This window comes from Mesoplodon bidens, assembly GCF_964165515.1.
Source record: "Mesoplodon bidens genome assembly, chromosome: 10".
In the NCBI taxonomy this organism is placed as follows: Eukaryota; Metazoa; Chordata; class Mammalia; order Artiodactyla; family Ziphiidae; genus Mesoplodon; species Mesoplodon bidens.
The window spans coordinates 7843004-7853864 of NC_138172.1; the positions used below are offsets into that span (position 1 = coordinate 7843004).

The following is a 10861-nucleotide window of genomic DNA, read 5'->3' on the forward strand; positions in this document are numbered from 1 at the left end:
AATCTCTGGCAATAGTCACTTATTAGTGGTCAACTCCCACCTCCCTTAAGATTTCAGTAGGTAAGTTATTCACGTGGTCCTGAATTCAAAAGGTGTAGCAGGTTAGCAGTGCAAGGTCTCCGTCCTGTCCTGTCCTTGGCTCCTCAGTCCCCTCCTTAGAAGTAACCAGGGTTATCAGTGTGAATGTTATATAAATGGAATCACAGTTTTCCCCAATGTTATGACTCTAAGAGGCATCCAAGTTGTTGCATATAGCTGCCATAACAAAATACCATAGACTGGGTGGCTTACATTTATTTTCTCATAGTTCAGGAAACTAGAATTCCAAGACCTAGAATTCCACACCAGCATGGTCTGGTTCTGGTGAGAGTCCTCTTCTTGGCTTGCAGATGGCCACCTTCTTGCTGTGTCCTCAGGTGGTAGGTGCAGGGAGAGAGCAAACTCTCTGGTATCTCTTCTTGTAAGGGCACTAATCCCATCATGGGTCCCCACTCTCATGACCTCATCTAACGCTAATTACCTCTCCAAGGCCCCTTCCACAAATACTCTTACATTGGTTTACGGCTTCAAAATATGACTTTTATGGGGACACAGTTCAGTCCATATCAAGCCTCTTTGGAGTCTGCTCAGGGACAGAAAGCCCTGGGGGACATCCAATCTGACCCCCTAGTAATGGGTAGCAGCTGGGGTGCATTAGGCATGGAGGGGACAGCTGAGCATAAACAAAGCCCTCCCTTTAGGAGTGATCGGCTCAGTGTATGTCCCTTGAGGATAGTGTAATGGTGTCATAATAAAACTCTATTAAAATAGCTAAGCATAAAATGCATAATTAAAAAGCTTTACATAAAGGCACATTTACATCACAAGCTTTAAAGGAAACAAACACCCACGTATATTGTATATTTTCTCTTAACTTCATCACTTTTTTAGTCTCCTCCTGGGTTCATTACCCAAACTCAAGTATTGTTTTTCCTTTTAACTTTCCTTTAGTTGCTTAATTATATTTTAAAAGTGTAAGAAGATTTCATGGCCAGACATAGGTGGCAAAGGACTGGACATAATATTATCATTTTTATCATAAAAATAATATATGCAAACGTTAAACACTTTCCAACAGTGCAGGAGGGCAGAGAATAAAAAGCGTCTCCCTCCTTTCCTCCTCCACCCCAGGCAGTGTTTCAGAGGTTCCCATCATTAAGTTGCTTCTGTATTCTTCCAGAAATGTTTATAGACATGCAAGCTTACATATGTATGTATGTGGATTCTTTGAAAAACCAATATTTTAAATCATGTTTTTTAAATTTTATGAGTAATACATGAATACGTTCACTCCGTGAAAAGCTGAAGCATTATAAACAGGCTAAAGTCCCCACCCGCTCCCTGCCCAGAGGCCACCATTGTTATAAACGTAATTTCTATCTTTCCTGATGTTTTTGTGTGCATTTACATACACATCCACGAGGAGAATACGTCGCGTCATTTTCTGTGTTCCCTTTCCTTCCTCGCTCCCTTCCTTCCTCTTTCTCTCTTTTTTTTTTTTTTTTGGTAAAATACACATAACATAAAATTTACCATTTTACCCATTCTTAGATGTCCAGTTCTGTGCCATTAAGAACATTCACACGTTGTGCAGCCACCCTCACCATCTGTCCTCACAACTCTTTTCACATGCAGAACTCTGTCCCCATTAAACACTAACTCCCCGTGCCCCGCCCCCAGTCCCTGACAACCAGTATTCTACTTTCCGCCTCTAGGAATCTGACTGCCCTTGGTTCCTCCTGTAAGTGGAATCATACAGTATCTGACCTTTTGTGACTGGCTCATATAATTTAGCATAATGTCCTCAAGATTCCTCCACGTTGTAGCATGTATCAGAATTTCCTTCCTTTTTAAGGCACTCTGAGGTGTCTCAGATCATTTGGCAGGTAAAAGTATCCAGCTAGAACCTAAGAACAATGTTTTGTTTTTACTATACTTATGTTTATAGTTGCCTTCTATCTATGGTAAGTGATCCTGGTTTCCTTTTCTTTCATAGTGATATAAAGCTTACTTTTAAAGTAAATGCCTCTCAGTTAAAAAGTGGGTCTATGGAATTCCCTGGCGGTCCAGTGGTTGGAACTCCGAGCTTTTACTGCTGAGGGCCTGGGTTTAGTCCCTGGTTGGTTGGGGGACTAAGATCCCACAAGCCGCGTGGCACGGCCAAAGAAAAAGTGAGCCTATTCAGAGAGAAACATTAAATAAAGACCTGTCTGGGTTTGAATACGGAGCCCGCCACTTCCTAGCTGTGTGACATGGATACGATGCTACTTAGTTCCTCTGAGCCTCAGATTCGTTATAGGATTAAATGAGATCATGCATGTTAGGAGCTTCACACCCTGGCACATAGTTAAGCACTCAATACTATTTGTTATCGTTATCATATTATTAATAACAGTAATATTATTAATCTTAAATTTATCCAACACCACCTGGCTGCTTGGGAAGTCAGCTGACTCTAGGGTGATTGGATATCGGTGCCCCATCCGAGGGCCCCTTCCCCTAGACCAGCGGTTCTCAACCAGGGACATCTTTGCCCCCCAAGGGGACATTTGACAGTGTCTTAAGACTCTTTTTTTTTTTAACCACTATGACTGTGGGTGGTGGGTAGAGGCCAGGGGTGATGCTGTACATCCCACAATACACCCCACTTACCCCACCCTGCACCCTGCACCTGTGTCTATGCCTTATAGCAGGTGGCTCTTCAGCCAGCTCATTATTTCCAAGAGACTTGAACTTGGACTCCAGAGACCTCAGCCGTGATTTCCTCATCCAGCACATGAGGATGCTGAAGGCTGCCTTGTCTCTAGTTATTCCACCTCCTGATCGTTGAGCCTCTTGATCACCTACCTGGTCTATGCTGTCCCTAGAAGTCTCTTCCTCTCCTGCCCCAGGTCTCAGGAAACCTGTCTGATTGGTTTTTCTCCACTTGCTTTACTTCTGGGTGTTTGTCGTTCCCAGAGCAGCCTCTGGGGCCCCATAGCCACCACCTAAAACACTGCAGAGTAAAGGAGGCAGAGAGAGTGAGTGAGAGATGGAGAGAGAGGTCCCCCCCCAACGCCTTCTCTGAGTGCCCTGTCATCCTGGGTCTCCTTCCAGTCGCTCCCTGACATGTATAAATATTCTATTTGTGTGTTGATTTGATTCGATTCGTCTCCACACACCTCCGCTCCTGAGGACGAGAAACCATGGCTGGCAGTGTCCCCAGCACCCTGCATAATGCCTGACACATAGAAGACACTCAGAATTTATTTGTGGAATACATGAAGGGAGAGGCAGAGAGAGGAAAGGGCAAGGGGATAGATAAAGGGAAGGAAGAGAAGCAAGAAAAGGCAGGGAGAAGAGGAGGGGTGTTAAATGAATGTCAGATGCTGAGATCTAAGGAGAAAAGGGAAGAGGGAGGGTCAAGACTGAGGATTAAGCACCGTATAGACTAGCTGGAGAGAGAGGGGGAGGGGTGTGGAGAGAGAGGCAAAAAAAGATGAAAAGGGTGGAGAAGAGAAAGGAATGGAGACACACGACTAGAGAGACACGTGAGTGATGAGGCAGCGAGACAGAGCGAACGTGCAGGCGCAGAGCCCCTGGAGAAAACCTCTTGGAACGCTGAGCTTGCAGAGGGAGGAGGACCACCTGCAGGATACTGCCGCGGTTTCCATGGCGACGGGGATGCTCTGGGCAGGAGAGGAAACACTGTACCGGGGAGAGGAGAAGGAGGGACTGGGTGGGTTTTGCCCCTCCCAGGCTCTTTCCTCACCCCTGCCTCAAGCTGGAGATTCAGGGCCGAGGACGGGGAGGTGGGAGTGCAGCTCCCCCTCCTCCTCAAAGGACCCTGCAGATGTGAAGGACTTAGGCGCCTCGTCTCCCACTCCTCCATCCCTGGCATTTGACCCTCCTCCCCTCTCCAGGGTCCTGGAGCGTCCTGAAAAGTGTTAGGGAAATACGGGAAGGTGGCTGGGTCAAGCCCTCTCCGTAGGCTCCTCCTCTCCCCACCCCATAATTGCTAGAGCGCCCCTGGGCTCCGTCCTGGGCCTTCTCTTCAGTTTCCATAACGTCCAGTCCCAGGGATTTACATGCCCACAGCTCCCACATTTATATCCCCAGCCCTGATTTCTCCCTGAGTTTCCTTCTCCATTTGGGTATCTAAAGGGCATCTTCAAACTTGTTGAATTCTTTAACTCACCAAGCTCATTCTTGCCTCAGGACTTTTTTGCATTCGCCATTCCCTTTGCCACAAGCTCTTTTCCCCAGCCATTTTTTAGAGGTGTCTCTCACTCGAGCTAAGAATTGTCTTGGAGAAGGCGAGCGCGTTGGAGAGGGGAGGAAGGCCTGCTCCAACGTGTGTGTGTGTGTGTGTGTGTGTGTGTGTGTGTGTGTGTGTGTGTGTGTGTGTGTGTGTGTGTGTGTGTGTGTGTGTGTGTGTGTGTGTGTGTGTGTGTGTGTGTGTGTGTGTGTGTGTGTGTGTGTGTGTGTGTGTGTGTGTGTGTGTGTGTGTGTGTGTGTGTGTGTGTGTGTGTGTGTGTGTGTGTGTGTGTGTGTGTGTGTGTGTGTGTGTGTGTGTGTGTGTGTAGGATCACAGTGCTCTCAGGGGCGCCCTGTGTCCGTATAAGGAGTGCACCCTAGGGGAGTGCGGAAGGACTGTCCTGTTAGAAGGTTGGGGTGAGGCCAGAGGAGGCAGAACTCGAGGCAGGGAAGAGTCTGTGCCGTGGGGAGCACTTCCTCGTACGGTAGATGAGGGAAAGAGATGGCAAAGCCGGGTGTCCCTCTCCCCACCCTGGCAACGAGATGCGCCTCCTAGACAGTGGGCAGAACTGACCGCCACTCCCACTTTGTCATCACTGTCATCTAAAACCCAGGTTAAGCACCTGTGGGCCTGGCGGGGGGTCAAGGGCCCCTCTGCCCCAACCTGAGCCTTGTGGTGACCTCAGGTCTCAGACACAGTAACCCAGTCGCTGGTGGACTGTCAGGCACTAAAAAGGGCAACATAAAGCCAGTGGACATAGTCACAAACTCACTGCCAGGAGGGGAAGGTCACAGCTGGAGGTGGCCTACTGAGCCCGGAAAATGGCTCTCAATAAAAAGTTGTTGAGTAAATGACAAAAATAAAAAATAAAGAATGGTGAGGATGGGAGAGGGCATGCATGGCCAAGATGCTAAAGGGAGCTGAAGGAGGTGACCCTGGTTTGCTATTTTCTCCTATTTCCAGAAGGGCTTACCGGAGGAGGAGTTGACTTGATGGGGGCAGGCGATGGCATTGTGCTTTGGAAAGTTTCTGCTCGCCAAGGCATGAGGCCCTCCCAGGGTTTAGAGTTTCTGGATCCACAGGAGGTGGTTCACAAGCTCTTGGGTTGATGGGCGGTGCGGGGGAGCGGGGCCCAGCCTCAGGGGGCCTCCTGGTGGTCCTCAGGCTCTGGGAAGTAATCTTCCCCTTCTCTCTTCCTTCCTGACCCTGGCGGTGGGCTCGGCCTGGCGCCCCCTCAGCTCTGTGCCTTGTGCTGGGCTGCATGATCTTCCCCGACGGCTGGGACGCCGAGACGATCCGGGACATGTGTGGGGCCAAGACCGGGAAGTACTCCCTGGGGGACTGTTCGGTGCGCTGGGCGTACATCCTGGCCATCATCGGCATCCTCAACGCCCTCATCCTCTCCTTCCTTGCCTTCGTGCTGGGCAACCGGCAAACGGACCTGCTGCAGGAGGAGCTCAAGCAGGAGAACAAAGGTGAGCAGGCGCGCACTTCCGGGTGGGCCGCTGGCGGTCGCGGGGTGCGGAGGTGGGCGAGGCCGGCCCCGCCAGGCGGGGCACCTTCAAAGTCAAGTGAAGCACAAGGTGGAAATCTTAACAGAGAGGCCGACTGCCGGGGAGACAGTTGGAGGTTATCCCTCAAATCTGAGCATTTGCACGCCTGACCCAGCAAACCGTCCCATGAGTATAAACCCAGGAGAAATGTACATGAATGCTCTTGGCCGCAGTTTCAAAATAGCAAACACTAAAAACCACCTAAGTGGCCATTGACAGGAGGATGGATAAATACATGGTGATACATTCACATCACAGAATTGTTTACAACTGTGGAAATGAATGAACGTGTTACATGTAATGGAATGAATGGATACATCCTGGAAACATAATATTGAGAGGGGAAAAAATATAATTCCAGAAGATGACAGTGAGATAATTTTTTTGAGTTAACAAACTAAGTAACACTATGCTAAATAGAGTTTATATATATATATATATATATATATATATATATATATGGTAATATTGCGTGTTTTTTAAAAAAGCAAAGAAATGATCAATACAAAAGGTATCATGGTGGTTCTCTGTAGCTGGGATGGAAGCAGGGAAGCAAGGACATGAGGTGGGGGAACAGGTGGCTGTGTACAGACTATTGGCGAGTTAAGTACTTGCATGGTGAGCCCACAGATGTTTGGTGCAGTATGCTTTATACCTAGTATAGTACACATACACTTTCATATGTATCAGGTAACATTAATATACAATAAAGAAAAAGCTGACACCTAAGGCCAGAGTCTCAGGGATAACCACTGTTATCAGATGCTTACCTGTGTATCTACGTATGTCCCTTTGCGAAATATATGGTAGTGTTATGTGCTAATATAGGAGAGGCATCTGTCCAAAACAAATCCTCAGATTGCTTTTTGCGCTCAACTCTAGAGCACGTCTTAAAGATCTTTATCATTTTGTGGAGAGCCATCTTGTCCTTTTTATCCAATGCCTAGCATTACATAAGACGAAGGAATTATAGTTTCTTAACTGTTCTCCTTGTAGGGGCTGTTAGGGAGGTTCCCAGGTTTTTACTATTTCTGGCAATGCTACAATGACCATCTTTGTCCTTGCCTTCTGTTTTCTTGGTGTCTTTCCAGAAGTGGAATTGCACACTCACAGTTGCAATGATAATTCCAGATTGCTCTCTAAAGGAAGGTCAGTCCTCTGACCCAGGGGCCCATGCTGCCCCTAGAGAAAGGGGAGACACCCTGTCTGTCTGGGTGCCCGTTTTCTGCCATGGGAAATCGGATTTCGTCGTCTCACCCTTCCTTGAGCTCTTAGCGTGTGCTGGGTGTATGTTCATCACTTTCCTTTAATTACATTCATCTCTTGGAGCCTCTTATCTGTAAAATGGGGATAATGACAGTGAGGGTTATTATCTCCTTTGGCAGGAGTTACTCTAGTATTGTGGTGTGAATACCCTTGGACTGTGAAGGCAGGTTGTCTGTGTTGGAAGCAGGTTGAGCTAAGAAATGAATTCACCTCTTTGAGCCTCAGTTTCCTGCACTACCTAAAATGAGGGTGGTGAAAAAAAAAAAGTAAGACTCAGGTCCTTTTTATCCCCCGAGGATACTCAGAGACCTGATCTATGGGGTGGTCCATAGTCTCCATCCTCTTCCAAGTACAACTGGACTTGGATACAAACAGGCACACCGGATGACCGGAAGGACACCTGACCCAGTGCTAAGCACTGACACCCAGACTCTACCTGACTCACCCCACCTGAGCCCAGTCCAGGCCTGCACTGTCCCCCAGTCCCCACCATCTATGCACATTCCAGACCAACCCCTCAGAACTGTCATCATAAGATGGGACAAGGGATGGGGAGAGGCGCTCCAGCTTCAGAACAACCCTTTCATTTCATCCTCCTGAGAAGCCTCCTAATCCAAGTCAGATGTTTCACATCTTAGAGGCATCTATTGCCGACCCTTGTCCCAGTCCATGTTCACCACGAGGCCTCCTCCTCTGCCTCCCCATGACAGGGAGGGCTCAGCCTCCAGTCTAACATGTGTTGGTGGTGACAGTGGAGTAAGAGAAAGAAGAAAAGAGCAGAATTTGTCTCATGAATCAGCACTCCCCCAACTGTGGTTTATGTAAAAAGTTTCAGAGCACCAAATAATATTGAGGGTTTCACAGCCCATTTCAGGTAATGTTATGTTTGGTAAATTTAACATGTTTTAAATGGAGGTTACCAACTGCTATATAAAGTGTTTATTAAATTAGAAAAAAATTGTTTGCTAATACTTTCACAAAATGTAAGTCAAGTCATTCTGCTGTACATCTCCAACTTCTGGAGTACTGTATGTCAATTATATCTCAATAAAACTGAAAGAAAAATGAAGGGAAAAAAAAACAAAAAACGAGGGTGGTGAGAATGGAACCACCTAACAGGGCTGTCCTGCAAGGAAGAAAGATTGTGCCTATAACGGGGCAGTGGTGAATGCTCAGTGAAAGCTGTCACTCCTCACAGCTCCCCATCAGGCCGGCATTATGACCACCATTTTATAAATGAGAAAGCCGAGGTCTGGAGAGGTCCAGTAACTTGCCCAAGCTTACCTAAGTGGTGGAGCCAGGATTTGAGGTCCAAGTCCAAAGGCCAGGCTCTTCCCTGCTGCCAGTCCCCTTTTCAGGGCCCTCCTGGGCTGCTGTCCTCCTCTGAGGCTCCTGTCCCTGGAGACACTGGCACCTGGTGGTTTCTATGGTCTTGGTGTGAGGTCGGAGCCTGCCCTCTGGTGGCAGCTTCCAGAAGTGCAAGACTAAGACAGCCACGTGGCCTTTCCGAAGAGGTTTGGGGTTGTGACTGGTGTGAGGTTGGCCCGCTCAGCGTCCTCTCCTTCCTCCCCAAAGCGCCCTAACAGCTCAGTGTTAAAAGTGACATAAGGGAGCCCCAGTTTGCCTTCCTTCAGCATCTGGGGATTTCCTTCCCTCACTGGGAGCTCAAGGTGAGTGAGCCTCAGCATTCAGTTCTGAGCCAAAGACCTCTGGAAGAAAAGTAAGCTATACTTTGGTGTCATTTCCACTATTTACTATGTGCCAAACACTGTACAAAGCCCTCGGCTGGCATTATTTACATCTTTTTAACCCCTCAGAATCACTCTGTGAAGAAGTAGGCTATTATGTTCATTTTACAGATGAGGAAATTGGGGCTCAGAGAGGTCGAATGGCTGGCTCAAGGCCTTCCAGCTAGTCAGGGTTGGCTGCATTTCAGAACCTGGGCAGCTCACCCCTCTGCCCAGCTTTGCCCTGAGGAGTGGCTGACGGAGCCCCAGTGCTGGGTGGCCTCTGACTTTCTCCAATTCTCTCTCTCTCTCTTAGATTTTGTGGGCTCTACAGTAAGCTCTGTGTTGCGGCCAGGGGGTGATGTCTCTGGATGGGGAGTCCTCCCCTGTCCCGTCGCTCACTCACAGGGACCCTGAAGGCCGGGATCACAGCCCAGGAGTTGACCTGCCCTCAGCTTGTCCTGTCTCCTGCCCTCTCATCCCTCCATTCACGCTCTGAGGGAAGACCCCCATCTTGGACTGACCTCACCTGCTACCTGCCTGCGAGCTCCGGGCTTTGAAGAGAGGCTGGGGCTGGGATGCAGCCTGAGGGAGGGGAGAGGCCCTGCAGAGCCTGGGAGGGTCTGGGTCTGCACCTCCCTCAACTGACCTAAGGGAGACAGCCCCCAGTCCCTGGCCTCCTCTTCCCCTCCAGCCTGGCCAGGGCCCTGCAGAGTCTTCAGGGGAAGGAGACGCCGTGGTTCCCCCACCAGGCTCCCTCAGTCTGGAGGGCTGCTGCCTGGCTCTATCCTCGCCGCCTCTGGTTCCCGCCTCCTGCAGAAACTTATCCAAGACACTGCTCCAGGGCAGCAAACTGGACTCTTTCCTATCTTTTTTTTTTGGCCGATGGTGGTTCCATCATCTCATCACAGAGCTCCAGGCCCCACCGGCCTCCCTGGGGCCTCTCTGCTCCTGCTGCAGCCTGGTCCCAGCTCTCCCAAAGGAGTCTGAGCTGCACCGAGGAAGAAAGCACAGGGCCTTCTGGTCAGATGCTGACTGGGGCCCTGTCCACGTGGACTCTGAGCCAAGACAGGCAGGCTCTGGAGGCAGCGCTTGGACTCCTGTCTTGATGGCGCTTGGCCTCTGCAGCTGGGGCTGGAAGTAGCTTTGGGGCTGGCCTGGCCTCCTCCCTGCTCGATGGCTCACCAGTGACTGGACCCTTGACCCCGGCCTGTTTTGTACAGCAGACCTCTTGGCCCTGTTGTCAGGGTTGGGGAGAGGCGCCCTGAGTAGGGAATTAGGGGACGTGTCGCCCCTCTGCCCCTTCTCGTGCTGTCCCCCCGCCCCCTTCTGCCAAGGGCAGAGACTGTCTTGCCTCTTTGATACTTTTCTGCGTAACTTGAACTTGCAGGTCACCTCTGAACAGGGTACCCCGTCCCCATCCCCAGCCCTCGTAACCCTCTCCCCACCTCTTCCTCCTCCCTGCCCACCTCTCGCCTTGCGGTTTGCCCAGGGTCTGCAACCCGGTGGGCACGCTTGGAGCCGAGGCATGAGTGAGTGTGTGTGTGTGTGTGTGTGTGTGTGTGTGTGCACGCGCGCGCGCGGTGTGTGTGTGTGCACGCGCGCGCGCGTAGGTGTGTGTGGGGCAGATGAAGTCTTCTCTCCCCCTCTCCTCCCACCGTGGGGACATCTCCTCCCCTCCTGCAGGGAGCACAGGAAGGAGACTGCAGGTGTTTCTGATCTCCCCTCACTGCCTTGGGGACCTGGTGGTAGAGCCATCTGGCTTGGGGTGTGCACGGCCCCTTCCAGCCCCCATTTTGGCGGCCGGTTGGCTTCATCTCGTGTGCCTACTTTTGTCTCCAGGTACTGGCTGCCTGGCCTATTGTGGAGGGGGGGCATGAGGCCCCTGCAGGCTCAGTGGGGAAGCGTGTGGTCTCCCTGTCATGTCGGCCTCAGCCCAAGGAGGGAGGAAAGCAGCGAGTGCCATGTATTTGCAGCCTTGTGTTCATTTCCATAGGACCTGGACCTGACAGAGTTCCCAAGACAGACCCTAGAAATCC

The 10861-nt window shown here is 50.2% G+C and overlaps 1 protein-coding gene across 1 annotated transcript in view; it reads left to right on the top strand.

Annotated features, from left to right (window-relative positions):
* LHFPL4 (LHFPL tetraspan subfamily member 4) overlaps positions 1-10187 on the top strand; it is a 29853-nt gene extending 19666 nt beyond the window's left edge. The window contains exons 3-4 of the mRNA XM_081246279.1: positions 5515-5751; positions 9139-10187. Of these exons, the coding sequence (XP_081102405.1) occupies positions 5515-5751; positions 9139-9239 (338 nt within the window). The 3' untranslated portion in view covers positions 9240-10187. The remainder of the gene's footprint in view (positions 1-5514; positions 5752-9138) is intronic.
* The last annotated feature ends 674 nt before the right edge of the window (positions 10188-10861 follow it).